The 19,912-nt window shown below is 41.5% G+C and overlaps 1 protein-coding gene across 2 annotated transcripts in view; it reads right to left on the bottom strand.

Moving 5' to 3' along the window:
• Positions 1-15,566, bottom strand: part of LOC124120569 (zinc transporter 2-like) — a 44,474-nt gene extending 28,908 nt beyond the window's left edge. Inside the window, exon 1 of one of the 2 annotated variants that reach the window (XM_046483429.2) lies at positions 15,313-15,566. In XM_046483429.2, coding sequence (XP_046339385.1) covers positions 15,313-15,353 — 41 coding nt within the window. In that variant the 5' untranslated portion in view covers positions 15,354-15,566. Of the gene's footprint in view, positions 1-4,411; positions 4,716-15,312 lie in introns of those variants that run through there. The other variant, XM_046483428.2, reaches the window with a different exon arrangement.
• Between the last annotated feature and the right edge of the window lie 4,346 nt (positions 15,567-19,912).

Consider the following 19,912-nt stretch of genomic DNA (forward strand, 5'->3'; position numbering starts at 1 on the left):
TTTTATCTATATACCTTGTCTCAAACATCAAGAGGATCAAAGGAATCCATGTTTTTCCATTCAGTGATTGAGTGAGTGAGTATGGTTTTACGCCGCTTTTAGCAATATTCCAGCAATATCACGGCGGGGGACACCAGAAATGGGCTTCACACATTGTACCCATGTCGGGAATCGAACCCGGGTCTTCGGCGTGACGAGCGACCGCTTTAACCACTACGCTACCCAACCGCCCCTTTTCCATTCAGTAGTTCATGTGCACCATACTTATCATTGGGATATGACATACATGTTATTATGACATAGGCTGTCATCATAGTCATCGATAAATGATTTAATTAAATGATTTATTACTTGCCCGTGAAGAGATCACCCGTTTAATAAACATACAGCTTTATTACACATTGTGTAATACCAAAACGCGTGCTTATGTACTCTCGGAACACGTTTCACGAAAAAATATTGAAAGCTCTCAACATCCCTTGGCGTATTCAACGACATTGTGTGTGGAGATGATAGATCACTGGGAGGAGCTTATGCACACTCATTGACCCAAGCAACCTTGTTGCTAGGCTGACGTCACATGGCATTGTTTCGCCGATGGAACTTGCAACAAAATTCAACAAATTACGTCATCGGGTATTGTGACGTGATTGTAAACTTTAAGGTGCAAGGCCCCGTTCCACAAGGCGATCGTACTCTAGCGCAACGACAGTCGTTAGTCTAAGTTAAATTATGTGAGTTGTGATAGCCTTAGCACTACGATAATTTTGTGGGACGAACGCCTGAATTCTAAAGGTGGACCATTGTATGATATTAAATTCATACGTTTCAACTTTTGACGTGTTTGAAGTATTATTGTGTTAAACTCAATAGGATTATGCCATGGATCGTGTAGGTGTCAGCCTATTTACACTCAACAGTATAATTCTAAAAACATTATAAATGACAAGTAATAAATAAAATACTAAACTCGCTCTCGTGTAAAACCAATTTTATGAAACTCGTGAATAGTTGTGGTATCTGACTCGCTTTCGCTCGTCAGATACCAGAACTATTCACTCGTTTCATAAAATTGGTATTACACGGGAGCTCGTTTAGTATTCTATATATATATATTGGGGCGCTTATATATGGGGCCGCTTATAAAAAATACTTAGATTGGTCTTGAGGTGAGGTGAGGTGAAATGGGGTTTAACGTCGCGTCCAAGATTATTTCACTTATATAGCGACGTGCATGTACATGTGTTTGTGTGGCTGCTTGTACTAGTCCGGACTGATGCTGATTTATAGTGCTAGCTCACTGAGATACCATGCCACAGTTTAACATGAATACCCCACTCAGACACAGTATACCGACTCCGAGCCGACCAGTCCTTGTTTTAGCCTCTTAATGCCGAGCGCCAGACAGGGTAACAACAAGTACCATCTTTTAACGTCTTTAGGTATGACGCGGCCGGGGAACGAACCCCGGACCTTCCGCTCTCTGGGCGGACGCTCTACCTCTAGACCACGGAGGCGGTCCAGATTGGTCTTGAAGTGTTAGGGGTCACTTTATTGAACAGGATGCCTAATACACTGTGATTGTATCATTTTCTGGATAACTCAGGTAACTCAAGCAATAATATGTAAATACATTTAGTATACGGGTAAAAATCTCAAAACCGACAAATTTTCTGATATCAACTTGCAAAAATAAAAGTGTCCCTAATATAATTTTTCTCTTGATATTAGAGAATATGATACTTGAGAAGTACTTTCTATTTCAATGCAGTGCAGTGATGTGTTTAATTAATTAGAAAATAATTAATGAATTAGCCTAATCTGCTAGGACATTCAACTCCGTTACGGATCACAAAATGGAAAGTAATTTTAATAGCGCTAGGTTGCTTTGAAATATAAAATCGTATTCAGCAATTAACATTAAGTGTGAATACAATTCAGTGTTAAACAAATGCAAACTGGCTAAATAAAATGTATGATTGGACATTTGTAAGTGCTCGCTCCATATTTCAAAAGTTTGCCTAGACAACAAAGTCATTTACATGAAAGACGGTATCCAAAATATAGTATTTTTCATCTTTTGTCACAACATATATTATCATTAGTCCTAATCTAAAGTTAAAACTCATAAAAACAACAAAGTTTTTCGTCAGTTGTCAAAAGAAGTCATCTATTAAAAAAATCCTGACGTAACAGAGTTGAGTTTGTTGTAACGGAGTTGTAACTCATATATTTTGTTATTGCTCTCTAGCATAAAATAACAACCTTTTCATCCCTTTTGAGATGAAATGTGAAAATACATGCACTGTGTTGTGTTACTTGTCAGGACTTTGGTACTCATGGTTTATGAGCCAGTTACTGCAGTAATGGCATACAAAAGTGGGTCTACTAAATTACTAATGTTCAACCCTTTGTATAGACGTTGAAATAAATAAGCACAAAGTTGCTTAAAATGCCATTTTAGATCACTATAATATATTATAAAACTTCAAGATCAAATTTCAGATCAATCATATCATCAACACTGTCAGAAAACATGTTGTTTATACATGCATAATGAAATTGCTTTCTGCAGCCAAAACACAATAGCCAGGCACTCCCATCAATGTAAAAGACAACAGTTCTGTCTTCAATAATTAGTCCACTGTCGGAAAGAGCGCTATCAATAGAATCAAATCCACATTTTGCACAGGTCCTAACATCTTGTTCATCCAAAACATCAGAGCAGTCTGAGTGACTATTTAAAAAAAAAGTTCTTACTCCAGACTGTGGGAAAATTATTTGTCAGGTATAGGGTTAAAATAAAATAAAATATTCGTGAAGAACAAAGCTATGTACTGACAATAACTATCGAAATTGTGCAGATGCACAAATTTTTCCTCTCCGTTACGCTGTACAGCATTACAGAGTTGAGTGTAACGGAGTTGAGAAACCTTACTATAAATGGCTCATATCCCAGCATGCTTTGCTTTTTATGGAAATTAAAATACTCACTGCTAACATGGTCTTGCTAACCAATTTCTCTTGGAAAAGTGAAGGAAATTAGAATGAGATATAGATCTATAGACAGTGTAACAGAGTTGAGGCTCAGAAAACATACTGTACTTAACAGACATATCTTGATGTCATTGGCTTGAACATTGTACATAAATGTGGCATCTATCTATCACCAGCAGATGAACTTCATACACATGTTGCCAAAAGAGGAAGCGTATGAGAGTTATCTCCCATAGCACAGTTATTTTTTTAGTATTGGTACGTTGTAACGGAGTTGAGTGCCTTTTGAGGGACATCTTTTTTTTCTTATTTATTTTTTTTTCAATTAGGTTTTAGATAATAATGATAGGATACATGTAATTAATGTTCATTTGAGAGTGTGAAAAACAAAATTTGTTACATTTTTAGAATATTTAGATATAGATTAGGTATTATTTTTTATTCTGGTCCAGCTGAGGGACAGCCATGTTTTTAGTAAATCCAGAAAATATTTGCTTATAAACAAACAAATATTAACTTGAAAGTACATTTTTTTAGCATTTTACATTTGAAGAAAGGTAATCTACTTGTGAATAGTCTTGAAAAGGAAATCAAATATTTTAAAATACATTTCTGCAAACAAACTACTGATGTACAGGTCAAGTGGGAAATTGTTACGGTGTTGAGATTTTCACCCATACATCAGCAATGCTTAGGAATGCTTAGTCAGTATTTGTGTTAAATACTGGTACTTATGGGACATTTCAGTTAAGATCAGTTTTTATGGGGAGTACTTGTCCTTACAGGGTTCACATCTCAGTATTATGTTGGAGTACTTAAGGAAATATTTGCTGAAAGGTGTTCAATAGCTTAACCTAATACCAAGGACATATGATTGTAAACATGATACGATACATCAGAGTGCCTCGCTGCATGAAGATGACGCCCCCACAGGGTTAGAACTAAACTGAAAAGCTTTACTAGACCAAGTAAGGATAAAATGTCCTTGTAATGTTAAAAAATGGGGAAACTGGAAAATTTGCATTAGCCCAAAGGAATTTCTACTAGCCCCAGGCTAGGATGTGGGGCGTGGCAACAAGTGAGCTTTCTAATCAGCCAATCAGCACCATGCCCTCTACAAGTCAGCATAGGTAAAAGTCATTCTTATAGTTACCAAAGTGAAATTGAGCTGTGCCCATATGCGATATATGCACCTGCTGGAATGGGCGTTATCAACAGGTCTATTTTGAACCTCCAAAATTAATCTATGCAAAACTCTTCAGAAAATTGTATGCATATTTCCCCACCTCGTAAACGAGTATTTAGCAAAAACATAACAATGTGTAGCATGCCAAGGTGATAGCACTATTATTCAGATCGGCTAAACCTGATAATAAGATGGCCTTAGAAGAGGTGGGTTCACAAGCATATCAACCTTGAAGTGCCTAGTAGGTCCGTGGTTTCATCCGACACACCACAGTGACAGACGACGGATGTACAGCGATGTGGGGTCCTCGGGAAGGTGTCACTGTCGTCATCGCTGCTGTCCTCCGGATCCTGAATAGAAGGGTTTGTCCTAGAAACGGCCGTGTCAAGACTGGACATTGTTTATACTGCAGGGAGAAGAGTGCCTAGATGAGCATGTCGCTACATATTGAACAACTGCCAGCGAAGATAACAATCAGTGAATCAGGTCATCAGTGTCAATTTAATACGGAAATGAGATAGGACAGATCATGTGCGAGTTTGTCAGATTTCTTTCAAGCTCCCCACAGTGATAGCGTACCGCTGCCACCAGTCACCAAGCTCCTCACAGCGATAGCCCGTTCGCCGAGCTCTCTTACCGAGAGTGTAACGAAGGTGTCGCGCGCTGGGAAGGAGCTTGACCAGTCATAGCTCGGGGCTCCCCACAAACGTATGATACCGGGAGCGTAACGAAGGTGTCACGCACTGGAATGAGCTTGGGGTTGTTTCAAGCTCCTCACAGCGAGAGCGTAAGGAAGATGTCACGCGCTGAAAAGGAGCTTGGGAGGCTCTAGAGAGGTGAGGTGAGGTGAGGTGAGGTGAAATGGAGTTTAACGTTTAACATTCATATAGTGCACGTGTGTGTGTGTGTGTGTGTTCTTGTAAGAGTCCTGACTGATGCCGAGTTATAGTGCTAGCCCACTGAGATACCATGCCGCAGTTTAACACCCCACTCAGACACAGTATACTGACTCCAAAACGACCAGTCCTTGTTTTTAGCCCCTTAATACCGAGCGCCAGACAGGGTAACGTTTACCACTTCGGTGAAAACCACCGGTATGACGCGGCCGGGAGTCGAACCCCGGACCTTCCGCTCCCCGGGCGGACGCTCGATCTACCACTAGACCACGGAGGCGGTCGGATATTACTTTAAAAGTTGGGGTATTAGTGAATCCCTCGTAGTAAATCTGAGGATTTTTTTCCTGTCAACAGCAAAATCTACTACTACTACTACTGACACTACGACTAGTAGTCTATCACTGATACTACGACTACGGATATCCTCATAATCTGGAATGTCCTACCATAGTCTGAACGCAGTCGTATACGTTCGCAACAGCTAGAGTCTTACGAATCGGGAAAGGTCTCGAACCGCCTCTGTTGGTTCACTGTTCGGTCACTGTCGGATCTCTGTCGCATCGCATTCGGGAGAATCGAGACGCTGTCGGGATCGTCGACAGATTCGGTCGTTTTGTACCATGCGGAAGATACAAATGGGATCAGATTCAGATTGAGAACGGGAGAATCGGGAAGAATTCGGCTTGGAACGGCTGAATCGGGACGCTTCCTGAACAATATCTGATTGTTTGTGAATTTCCCGCCACGAATCACAGGATCTTGATCAGACTTTTGACAAATTTTAATTGGGAAAGGTCCTATTAAGGACGGCAGTAAAAAATCCTGAATGTGTGACTGAGCCCTTACATAGCACTTCCAAGTCATGTCAACAATCAGGACGTACATTTGCTACACGTGTCGGAATATAGAATTCCATACAGGCCCTAACGCTTATATATAACACACGTGCGATATCCATGGACTCCCTGGTGCTCAGGCGATAGCGCAGCAGGAAATGGACAATGTTGGTGTATGCTGTAAACTAAACCACTTAATTTGTACGCAATATATGCCATGTATAGGCCTATACCTATGACGATCGTGATCAGCTTATGGTTATTATGCAGAGCATGACAAGCTAACCTTTTACCGATACTACGACTAGTATTCTTTCTACTACTACTACTACTACTACTACTACTACTACTACTACACGAGAACAACTAACTATATTGATACAACTATGGCTACTACTACTGACACTACGACTAGTAGTCTATCACTGATACTACGACAACTAGTCTATCACTGATACTACGACTACGACTACTGATACTACAATGTGTGAGTGAGTTGTGTTTAACGCCGCTTTTAACAGTATTCCAGTTATATCGCGGCGTGTCAGCTTAATGTGGGAGGAAAGCCCGAAGTGATGCAGGTTTCAGACGTTTACCACTTCGCTAAAAACCACGAGCACGGGTATGGTGCTGACAAACCTAGAAATACAATAGGGGCGAACCGGGATTCGAACCAACAACCAAAGGTTTCTGGCGTGCCCAAGGGACGCAACTCTGCATAGCGAATCGCGGCGCCTTAAATGACTGGGGTGCCCTCTACCATGAAGATCTGAGGATAACTCCATAGAAGGTCGCGTCAGGTAAACCCTGTATGAACTTTGACCACCCAATCACGCGGCGCCTTAGACGACTTGGCCACCCGTGTCCCCTACAATGAGTGAGTGAGTTGGGTTTAACGACACTTTGAATAGTAATACTATTTAATTTTTATAAAGGCTTAATTGTCAGCTTAATGTGGGGGGAAAGCTCGAAGTGGTGCAGGTCTCAGACGTTTACCGCTTTGGTGAAACCCACGATCACGGTATGGTGCTGACAAACCTAGAAACATAATCAGGGTGAACGGGAAATCGAACCCACGATCATAGGTTTCTGGCACATCTAAGGGTCGCATCCCTGCGCAGCGAATTTGACGAGTTCACAGTTGAGTGCTCACAGTTCATATCAAACACTGGAAGTTTTTAGCACAAAGATAACCATTGGCGACACAAAAATACACAATAAATACGTTTTTCCGTCACATCTCAAATTTACAAGACCGCCTCCGTGGTCTAGTGGTAGAGCGTCCGCCCGGAAAGCGGAAGGTCCGGGGTTCGATCCCCGGCCGCGTCATACCTAAAGACGTTAAAAGATGGTACTTGTTGTTACCCTGTCTGGCTCTCGGCATTAAGGAGCTAAAACAAGGACTGGTCGGCCCAGAGTCAGTATACTGTGTCTGAGTGGTGTATTCATGTTAAACTGCAGCATGGTATCTCCGTGGGCTAGCACTATAAATCGGCTTTAGTCCGGACTAGTACAAGCAGCCACACACACCCGTGCATACACGAAGCTATAATTATAAGTGTAATAATCTTGGACGCGACGTTAAACCCCATTTCACCTCACCTCACATCTCAAAATTACATAATTCAGTCCAACTAGATGCGTAACAGCATTGTGATAATCGTTGGCAAGTTGTCATGGTCTATAGGTTTGATACTTCTCCTTGGGCGGCATCAAACTACCTGATCGAAACTGGATGATTGTGATCTTGCTCCGCCCACAATATCTCAATGAATTTGCACAACCGGATTGCTACGATCTTAGCGCTAAGATGATCGTAACTCCAAAACTTAAACAAAGGCTTACAATAGTCGTAGCACTAAGATCGCTTTGTTGTTTGTAGACGGGGGTCCCGTTCCTCAAAGCGATCTTAGCGCTACGATGATCGTAAGCCTATGTTAAAGTATGGGACTTACGATCACCTTAGTGCTAAGATCGCTTTGAGGAACGGGGCCCAGGTGGGTGGAAATGGTTGGCGCCGACCCCCTGCCATGTGACATATTATTTTGCTTCGTGACAAAGTCATCTTTGGTTTGAATGGTGGTTGGCCATTCTCCAATCTAATTAAAATCAGATCTTAGTTCTCGCTACCGCTGAACAAAGATCTGAGGACATCCCATTACATGCAGGTCACGTCAGAACGACCATTTCCCGACCAATCAGAGCGTCGCTTACCAGATTGGGAAAGTACAATCCCGAAAAGATTAAACACGAGGGATTCAGAACGACAGTTACCGGCTGTACGACTGGTTCCGTCAGAATCCTTTTATATCTATCGCTTCAGAAAGATAAACATCTGAAACGGAAGAGACTTTCCACAGGCCGTGGTGGTACTGTTATACAATTTTGGCAATCTATTAGCGATTCCAGAATATTCCAGTCTGGAATGGAAGTCGCCAGTTTGAAACTAGTGCCGCGGGGCCTATACCGACACTGTTGGTACAACCGGACGTGTTGGGTGCATGCAGCAAGCATGTTTGACACACATTATGTCATTGTTGTGAGACTTTAAATCGTCTGTTCGCACCCACCACTGCAGGCGCATGACAATGGTCGCAGCATTACAGGATAACAATGAAGTAATATGTTTATTCGGACATGAAATATGACAAAACTGGTATTTCTAGTTAGATCAATGGTCGCGTGATTGTGTGTTTAATGGGAAATTATTGTGAAAAACCTGGTGCCAAAATGATGGTTGACATATATAAATATTTCATGACTTGGCGCTATTGTTTCCTTTTACGTACGCTTCTTCTCTCACTCCTCTACAGTCCGTTTGACTCCAAATGAGAACGATGAATTGCAAAATAACTCGAAATCAATAACTGAAACATCAATACGGTACTTGGCCATGAATACCCTGTACCCAACAAAATCTGAATTTTGTTTATTTTAAGACCCATGACGGATGAAGTTCTTTAAGAAACTATCATGTAATTTTGTATAGAAATGTGTACATGACACGTAGGGGGGACAAACCGTGGAAGGCACAGCGCAAGCACGCATGCACTGCACGGTCTGTGGTAGGGGAAATTACAGAGCGTTAGAGGGGCCGTCTCATGATAATTTCAGTCGCAATCTGACTCGCTCATGCCATAGATCTCGTCGTCGGAACTGCTGGTGCCTGAACCGACTGCCACTATTATAGGTTGGACTGTTGCTGGTTCATGGTCAAGTACCGTATTGATGTTTCATACACTTTTCTGGATTTCGAGTTATTTTGCAATTCATCGTTCTCATTTGGAGTCAAACGGACTGTAGGTTATCTTACCACAAGCATCTCGTGCGCATGCCTTGGGTGTGACCTGCACGCTTTTTGTCGCGCCACAGCCGAGGAGATACTCCTTCATCCCTCGACTGTATATCAATTAATGTTGCTATTTATATCTTTTACGGATAATTAACCGTTTTAAACCATCTTCACTGCCTTAGTCCACTTCATTACATCGTCGGCCAGATCAACACCACTATATAAATGCGACTGCTGATACTACTATACCTACGAGTACTGATACTGCTATAACAACTACTGATACTGCTATAACAACAACTACTGATACTACTATAACTACAACTACTGATACAACTATAACTACAACTACTGATACTGCTATAACTACAACTACTGATACTGCTTTAACAACAACTACTGATACTACTATAACTACAACCACTGATACTACTATAACTACAACTACTGATACTACTATAACTACAACTACTGATACTACTACAACTACAACTACTGATACTACTATAACTACAACTACTGATACTACTATAACTACAACTACTGATACTACTACAACTGCAACTACTGATACTACTGTAACTACACCAGTGAATATAAAACGTCAACGCCAGCATCCGTAAGTTAAGGCGATACAGCGATGTCTCCTCTCGGCCACCATACCTTCTCGTCTCGTCTCCATCTTCCCGAGGCAAGGGAGTTAACTGACTTTAAAAGTTCCGTGGAAACTGGACATTTACATCCAGTTCACTCCCTTGCCTTGGGACGATGCCAGTAAACAGCTGTCTCGATGAGCCATTCATGAAAGTGGTTTGGGTTTACACTGTGTATATTGACTGCATATTTCAATCTGCCATAACAAACGTTATTTTAATACTATAAAATAAACATAAACACAATCCGATGTTATACCATGATAACATCACTGATGATAAAAGTGGCATCGAGGTTTAAATTATAATAACATTATTTGATTTGATGGTTTATGATTAAATAAGTAATAAATTGCATTATCATAAGATGACAGAAGAAAAAAACAGGAAAGCCGCTGTGGTTTTATATAGATAACTGTCAGTGTACATACAATATAGTGTAAATGTGTCTATGCTTAGAAAGACTCCATACTGCTTCCATACTGTGTGCGTATGTGTGTGTGTGTGTGTGTGTGTGTGTATGTGTGTGTGTGTGTGGCTGTTTGTATTAGTCAGAACGTATGCCAGTTTTATAGTGCTAGCCGATATAAGGCCGCAGTTTAACATGGATACCCCACTCAGACACAGTATACTGACTCCAAGCTGACCACTCGTTGTTGTTGCCCTTTAATGCCAGACAGGGAAACAACAAGTACCATCTCTTAACGTCTTTTGGTATGACGCTGCTACTGGTACTACTATAACTACAAATACTGGTACTAACATAACTACAGCTACACGTACAACTATAACTACAACTACTGATACTAACGACAAGAATGAGTTGCTGAAGACCACTTCTATCTCCTCAAGGCAACATATAGATGCTTAATATATCGTGCTTTTTCCGGCCTGTATTTTTGGGAGTCTGATCGTCAATTTTCATACATGAATTCAACTGTCAGTTTGGAATTGCAAAATATTACGTACTTTCCAGTCTACTGTCTTTTATGAAGAAATTGATCACTATCATGAAGCTCTGTAAACTTATGCATACCACATATATGGGCTGGAAAATTTATAAAAAAAGGGATGAGAGACTAATTGTTTTAAAATGTCGCAGTCACACAAGTTCAGCAATATCACAGCGCCCTATGTAGCTAGTCTGGACCAGACAAACCAGTGGCTGGAAGCATGAACATCGGAGCAGAATGGACCCGTGAAGATCCGGGGTAGAATAGGTCTTCAGCAACCCATGCTTGCCGTAAAAGGTGACTATGCTTGTCGTAAAAGGCGACTAACGGGATCGGGTGGTCAGGCTCGCTGACTTGGTTTATGCGTGTCATCGATGCTCATGATATTAATCCCTGGATTGTCTGGTCCAGACTCGATTATTTACAGACCGCCGTCATATAGCTGGAATATTGCTGAGTGTGGCGTTAAACAACAAACCAACCAACGGAGCAGAATGGCACGCAATCAGCCAAGTCACAGCATGATCACCCGATCGCCACTTCATTCGGCTCTGTCGGTACCCCATACATGTTTCTTCACACAAAAGGAAATAAACCTCTTGATATAACATCAATGCCAGAGAATACTCAGTCTCGATTATCGGCCGAAACATTCCATTGAGCGCAAAATGCAAAATAGTGGTGAAAATAATATGAATGGATCACAGAAAGTCAATGATGACACCAGGTGTTCGCGAATAGGGTAAGCACGTCCTATCGGAAATGGGATGTCCTCAGATCTCTGTTTAGCGGTAGCGAGAACTAAGATCTGTTTTCAATGAGATTGCATACTGACATAGAGGGTACCTCAACCAATGCCACCCGCGGGACGAGTGGACAACGACCGCACACCTAATTATAAACTGGGCGGCAAAAGAAAGTGTAGGTCGAGTTCCATGATCGATGAAAAAAATAACAAGTGGGGAGGGGTAACAAATGATTGATCAACCACAGTTTGAATGAAATTGTGCAATCACAGGTAATGTAAGCTCAAGGTAAACAATGGTGGGGTAAGAAATTTCATTTTTAAAAGTTGTCTGAAATGTTACTCAAAAATTGTCAGACACAGTACAAGTTCATTGTGGACACAGTTGCCTTCAATAGCGTGTATGACCTCCAGCTGCCTCAATGCATGCTGTGATACGCCGCCTCATCGATGACGTCAGTCTTCTGATGACGTATACTGTTAAAAGCGGCGTAAAACCCAACTCACTCACTCTGATGACGTGGACTGGAATCCGTTGCCACTCGTCTCTCAGGGTCTGTTGACGGGAGGCTGGTGGTGTGCTCTAATCTGTTTGTCAAGATGGTCCCACAGATGTTCAATAGGATTCATATCGGGTGAGTGGGCAGGCCAGGGCAAAACGTCAACGTTCTGCTGGTTTAGAAAGTTCCGAGTCAGTCTTGCAGTATGGGGCCTTGCATTGTCGTGTTGAAACAATGTCCCCTGCTGTTGGTTTTGTAAGAACGGAAGCACAACTGGCTGCAACACTTGGTCTCTGTACTGTACAGCGTTCAGGTTTCCCTGTATAATCACCAAATCAGTCTTCTGATCTCCACAAATACCGCCCCACATCATGTCACCTCCCCCGCCGAATGGATGGACCTCTCGAATACACGCCGGAGCCAAACGTTCCCTTCTGCGTCGATAACCTCGTTCGTTTCGAAACAAGTTAAACCGACTTTCATCAGTAAACAGCACTCGAAGACAATTTCTCACTTGCCAGCGTCGAACCTGCCTCGCCCATCGCAGTCTCAGGCGTCGATGTTGAGCAGTCAGTACCATTCCTCGGAAAGGACGATACGCTCGGATTCCAGCAGCACGAAGTCGTCGTAGTACTGTACGTTGGCTAATGGGTTGTCCCGTTACGAATCTGTTTCGCAGGTGAATGAGCCGTATCTAACCGTCTTCCAGTGGTGTTGACAGTCGGGGTCGTCCGGTTCTAGGCCTGTCCTGTGTCCTCCCTGTCCGCCTGTACCGTTGAATCAGCCTGGCTACGGCCAATGGTGTACGACCAAACCTTCTGGCAATTTGGACCTGTGTTGCCCCCATTTCGGCCATACCAATGGCTCTCTCACTCTGCTCCTGTGACAGTCGTGGCATTTCTTTTGTGTGCTTTCATCACGTGTGGTTATACCCTGCAGACGAACGCATTTATACAGCTGACATGCACGTGCAGTTTATGCCATAGGCGGGAAGCCTGTTTCACCATTATTTTGTCACCGGACGAGTGCCGTCAAAGGTGGCGCGTTCGGGTGAGGTGTTTTTTGGTACCTGTTGCTGGGCAGTCATATTCCCAATACCCACTTTCCACTAGTTATCGCTGTTTTTAGGAAAATTACAAATTGCAAACCTATACTTTCTTTTGCCGCTTGGTTTATTGCAGGTATGTTTTATGCATGCATGCTTAGGTCCAAATCTGCAAGAATATCACAATTAGGCATTTATCCACTTCGTTCAATAACGACAGAAAAGAAACTTAGAGTTGTTGCCCCGAGATCTATTTCATTCAGAAAATATCGTAAATATCCGGAGAATGACGTTTTACATAATTAATTCGAGATACAAAATTGAAGTTGGTTTGTTGCAAAAGTAATTCCAACAGTTCGTCAATTTGCGCAGAGAACATAAGACATGTACGCTACATGTTATCAGGATACAAAGAAAATGATAAAATGCGTCACAGCTAATCAGAATCCGACATTCGTGTGTCAGGTAAGATAAACAAACACGCATACCTGAATAATAACCCATGACATCAGCTTCAACTTGTTGTCCAGCCAGCATCGAACATATATCGATTTAGCCGTATTTCGAGACAAGCGGGGTGTCGATATGATGCCATATTACAATAACACTTAGTTTGGGATATAAACACATCGTCATGAACAATGTGCAGTAAACTACGGTTATAACGAACACGCTTATAACGAACTGACGGATATAACGAACTACTTTTTTGGTCCCGACTATTTGCTGTAGTTATGCTGTATATATGTTTATAACCAACTACGGTTAAAACGAACTAAAATTAGTAGTCCCTTTGAGTTCGTTATAACCGTACTTTACTGTATCAAGTTAAGTGTATTCATGTTGACAAACTTTCAGTGAATGACGAGTTATTTGAAGTTTTGACACGGGTTTATTACTTTTCCGTCCGGTCTGCGTTGTTATATAGAGGCTCGTCGTGTTCAAACATTCAGTTTAGATTTCACATCAACGCCTACTAACAATACTGTGAAACAATATTGCGACAGAGATAACCTTTGAACCTGACCTGCTTGATAATGTGACCTTAGCAACTTCGAGAAAGTAGCGGCTCAAGACGCGTGTACCAAGTTGTTGTTGAGCAAATCTAGGAAGTCAAATCTGTGGAATACTGTAAGGGACATTCTCGAAATCTCCATAATACCCATGTTAATATGATGTTAGACAAGTGATCACACTTTCTCTGTGTGGCCTTGTCAACATAAATAAATAATGTTTACGATTGTTCGTGAGCGTGAATATCAGTCCGTGAGTGTGCAACAATCTTTCCCGAGACCATGTAAACGGGCATCCATGTTATAGCGAGGTACGTGACGAGGGCTACGGAAAATGGACCTGACACATTGTACCCAAGTGGGAATCGAACCCGGGTTTCGACTTTAACCTCTTGGCTACCAAGCCACATTACATATGTTATTAAAATTGAATTATGAAGAAGACAAGGGTCTTGTTGACTGTTACTGATACTGGTGCTTTTTGTAATGATTATAGTGGCTATGGCGCTGATGCTTTACATATACAGTAAACTACGGTTATAACGAACTCAAAGGGACTAATATTTTTAGTTCGTTATAACCGTAGTTCGTTATAAGCATATATACAGCATAACTACAGCAAATAGTCGGGAATAAAAAGTAAGTTCGTTATATCCGTCAGTTCGTTATAAGCGTGTTCGTTATAACCGTAGTTTACTGTACTGTATAGTGATTTCTATTTGTACAAAGTGATGTATAGCGCCACATGTTCAATGTCCAGGATCTACACTACACAATATCTCCTCGGTAATTTACATATTTTTTGACGGAGCGTTCATTAATAAGATCATATCTATGTACTTCACGTTATTTAATAAGTCCTGGGTCCCGTTCCACAAACTGATCTTAGCGCTACGGTTGTCGTAAGTCTGTGTTAAAGTATGGGAGTTACGATCGCCTTAGTGCTAAGATCGCTTTGTGGAACGGGGCCCTGAACACTTATCCTATAATTATGACCAGCCCCAACACTAAACTAGAGCAACGGACGTGCTGTCATGTTTGTGAAACATGTGGATATATACAATTATTATCTAGCTTTTAATACATGACCCCAGTGACCTAGGTATCACGCTATCACAGTGACCTGTGTGTGTTTGAGGTTTAAACATGATAAAAGTAAACAGACAGCTAGTTAGGATTTAATGACAATACCTTACCCTAGTTCCAGAGTCTGGATCGTCTTTCCATTCTTTTCCATATCGCTGATTGAGAGATTCACCTGCCTCTGAACTGTTCATACAGAGTATCAGCTGTATTCCACCGATTGGGCATATTTTATAGGGATATTCACACGGCACGAATGTAGAATTGCACACGAATCGAAACTGTCAACCAATGCTTTGCTCAATGTGTACTATCAAGAGTCAGGTGTATCCTCTTATATGTCAACATTGTAAACAAGGCAACTGTTGAAAAGATTGGTTTGTCAAACTAGGGGCACTGGTGGTCCAGACATCTAATACCGTTTAATCATGTGTGTATATTTACACTAGAAGCAAATTTGCATCATGTCTGAAGGAGGCCCAAATGGACATGTAGAGTCAAGTCCCGTTAATCCGACATTGTTGGTTGCATGTGATTATGTCGGATTAACGAGTATGTCGGATAAACGAAATTAGGTAGTATAAACGAAATTAGGTAGTATAAACGTTCGTGATCGAAAATTGGACAACTACACGACAGGTAACGATACGAACACGTAGGAAAATGAAAAATGAAATTCATATGGTTGAGTTACATTGTCAGCGGAATCTAGGCAGATGACCAAGGAGTACGCTGATCACTGTGTCGGCTTAACGAGACTGATTAATGAGTGATTTCAGCAATTCGTTGCAAATTAGGTGTGTCGGAGTCGGAGTGCGAGACTGTCGGATTAACGGGTCTAAATAGCACTGATTTAATCGGTTCCCATCATTTGTGTCGGATAAAGCCGATTGTCGGATTAACGAGACTTGACTGTACTTGAGTACAACTTTGCACTTGATGTATTATGTCATATTGTCTTGTGAACGTTTATGCCAACGCCAGAGGATGATCTAATTTATACAGAAGAAGAAGAAGAAGAAGAAGAAGAAGAAGAAGAAGAAAATTATTTTAATTACGTGTCACACACTGTACAACAATGACAATAAAAATACACAAATAGTGTGTACAGTGTCCAGCCATTATGGCCTACGAGACACGCAGGACGTCACATACATATGAGTAAAAATGAGAAATATCACAGTACATACATATACATATATATATATCTGCTGCTACGTCAACACCAAACACATTGTCAACAGTTCTGTATTCTGAAGTTGACGCTCTTCAGTATACAGCACTATTAGCTAGACATCCAGAGCTAGGCGGACATTGTTTTCTTTGGGTTTCAAGGAGTCAGGATTTGTGTACAGATTAAATCAAGGACATAGTTGGTTCATGCGAATTTATTTTTTAGGTAAATCTCTTCTCTTTCGTCTTTGATTGAAGAACAACTTTTTATGTGAAATTCGTCAAGAGACTGATGAATATGTGATTACTTTATGTACGCACCTTTATTGATTTTCGTGTGATTGCATAGTATATAAATTATACACACGTACGTATAGTTACACATGGGCAAAATTATTGAGTCAATATTGTGCATGTGAGCGGGCTTTTATTGTCATCAGTTCGCTGTACAGAGTTGCGGCCCTTCCCTTTGTCAGACACCTATGAGTAGACGATTTTGTGGACGTACCCCACTGCGTATGTAATAACAATTGTATGTCGTTGATGCAATGACACGAAGACAGTGTCAACTGTTTGATAAATAAACTGGTTCGATGTCGCCATGGAACGAGCCAGAGTGAACTAGTTTTAAAAGCAGCGCGCTAAACTAGCTTAATTCCTTCGGATGACTATTCTCATGGAACCTCACAAGCCTTCGAGACTATGGGCCAATTGGCCGAGCAATGTTATTACAAAATAGTTAATTGTAGCCGTTTGTACAATACTGAGCATTAAGACCCGTAAAGATCCGGGGTAGAACAGGTCTTCAGCAACCCATGCTTGCCGTAGAAAGCGACTAGGCTTGTCATCAGAGGCGACTAAAGGGATCGGTTGTTCAGGCTCGCTGACTTGGTTGATGCATGTCATCGTATCCCAATTACCTGCTCGATGCTCATGATGTCAATCACTTCATTGTCTGGTTCAGACTCGATTACTTACAGACCGCCGTCATATAGCTGGAATTATTGCTGAGTGCGGCGTTAAACAACAAACAAACAAGCAAATAAACAAGCAAACAAACATAGCTTTAAAAAGCAAAGTACCATAGTACATGAGGTATAAATGCCAGTACCCAAGAACGGATTTATGAGAGACATGTGTCATGAACAATATACACTATACAAAGTGACGATATAATATATATCAGCATATGGAGACAGAAATATGACATGATTTACAGTACGGCAGTGTTATATGCTGCCTCAGAAGGTCGGTTACAACACGTAGGCGTCAGGTCGTCAAAATTATCTCTATTGGTGTTTTTCGTTCGTTTGTCTCATATGCTGATGGTTGTTAATTTATTGTTTAACGCCGCACTCAGCAATATTCCAGCTATATGATGGCGGTTTGTAAATAAACGAGCCTGGACAATCCAGTGATTGACATCATGAGCTTTAAATCCACGTATTGGGATACGATGACATGCATCAGGTCTGTGAGCCTGACCACCTGATCCCGTTAGTCGTCTCTTACGACAAGCATTGTCGCTTTGTACGGTAAGCATGGGTTGCTGAAGACCTATTGTACCCCGGATCTTCACGGGACGATCTCATGAGGAAGTTTTGATTATGTTTTCCATATTCATAAGTAATGAATCGATGTTTAGATTCAAATATAATTCTTTTCTTATCAGGTTCGATCGACCATAGAGAGGCTGAAGATGCACCTATGCCGTCTTTGTTCAATGAAGGGCTTTGTACTTTGAGAGATGGTCGATTAGGTCATAGCCTTTTGGATCGAGGGCGACCTGCCTTTGATTTCGTGGAACCACTTCCAGACCACGGGACCACGCACTAATAACCATTTGGAAGGATGGCATGGAAGACTGAAGACGTTAATTCAGAAGGCATATCTTAACGTCTTCGGAATGCTGTCTTGTACGGCAATATGGGTGATTGAAGACCTATTCTACCCGGATCTTCACGGGTCGCTGATGTACTGGTGTGATGGGTAGGGGTGTTGGGGTAGGGGTGACAGTTAACATGCATCGGAGTACTTCTTGGTTGAAACAGGACTTTTACAGAGCTGTTGTTACGTATCAGATCGGGTTGTGTTGTCGGGCCAGTCTACTTTTTGTTCAGCCATTGTGGAAATATAAGACTGTAGTCGTTCCTTTTCGCTGCTGTGAGACCTCAGGTCTATAGAAGGATTTCCATGAGGGTGATGCACTGCTGCGTTACACACTGAGATGAAGAGATCTGAGTTTTGTAGATAAATGCACCAGTCCTTAAATGCAAATACGTCTACCTGTTGTCGATCGACTGGAGACTTGAATTGGGTCACATAATGACAATTTAAAGCAATGCCACTCTTTACCTATCGGAAACCTCTTTGCAAAAGATGAAAAATCATTTATTTTTGTGGTGGGAGGTGTTGAAATAAGAGTGTATCATCTTTAGCTTCAGACATCAGCTCATCTAAAACAACCACGTTGTTCCCGGCATCGCAAAAATGTTCCTCTTGTAGATTGGAAAGTATGCCTTTCACAAATGTCACATACCGTATAATAATGGTATCATAAAGAGGTTGCTATGCAGTGGAACACCAATGATGTTATTAGGCAATGGTTTGATGAATCTCTTTTGCAGTATCTGCTAAACGTTCGTAGTCTTTCCACAACAGCTTGACCCCAAGACAACATAAGAAGGAATCGAGAACTTGGTATAGCCGTAATGTACATATACGATGAGGTGGAAGACGATGAGGAGTTGGGGTTGGGGGTGAGAAAGAGGAGGAGGGGCGCTAGGAGGAGGGGCCTGATGCGTCTGCCTTCTGTGTCTCTGCATACTATCATATCAGGAAAAGTGTTTCCTACATCATGGGCAAGACGTTAACTCAAAGGTGACGTAAATAAAGTGACAAAACCCTTTCCATATCCAATAGAAATCTCTGTGTAAAGCAGATTCGATTGTACGATTTCGAGCAACATCATGAGCATGGGTTTATGAATCACTATCAAATAGTAATGATGCCAGGTGTTTACGAAATGAGCGTATCCTGTCCAGTCGGTGGCACCCGTCACCCGTAGTGGTGGATGAACAGTTTTCATGTATATGAGCTTGGCATCTATTCTCGAAAATAATGTCCACAAACAGAATATTGTACCTTACGCGTGCTTTCGTGACATCTTACAACGTCTTTTCTTCTTACCCTTAGAGCGGTCGGGTAGTTCATGATCAATTAGAATTTTTATTGTGTAAACAAATCAGGCAAGTTTGCAACAATAGATGAATTAGTTGATAAATTTGGACCGCCGTTACCGCTTAACAACTTAAGACATAGAGACAGGGAGTCGACATATAACAAAGGTTATGGTGGCACCCGTCACAAACACATGCAAAGGCATTTTCTTGAAAAAGCAAGAGTCAAGTTTGCAACAATAGATGAATAAGTTGATAAATTTGGACCGCAGTTACCGCTTAACAACTTAAGACATAGAGACAGGGAGTCGACATATAACAAAAGTTATGGTCCTTTTAAGACGGTTGACAGTTAGAACGT

This window comes from Haliotis rufescens, unplaced genomic scaffold (genome assembly GCF_023055435.1).
Source record: "Haliotis rufescens isolate VD_foot unplaced genomic scaffold, xgHalRufe1.0.p SCAF_1, whole genome shotgun sequence".
NCBI lineage: Eukaryota > Metazoa > Mollusca > Gastropoda > Lepetellida > Haliotidae > Haliotis > Haliotis rufescens.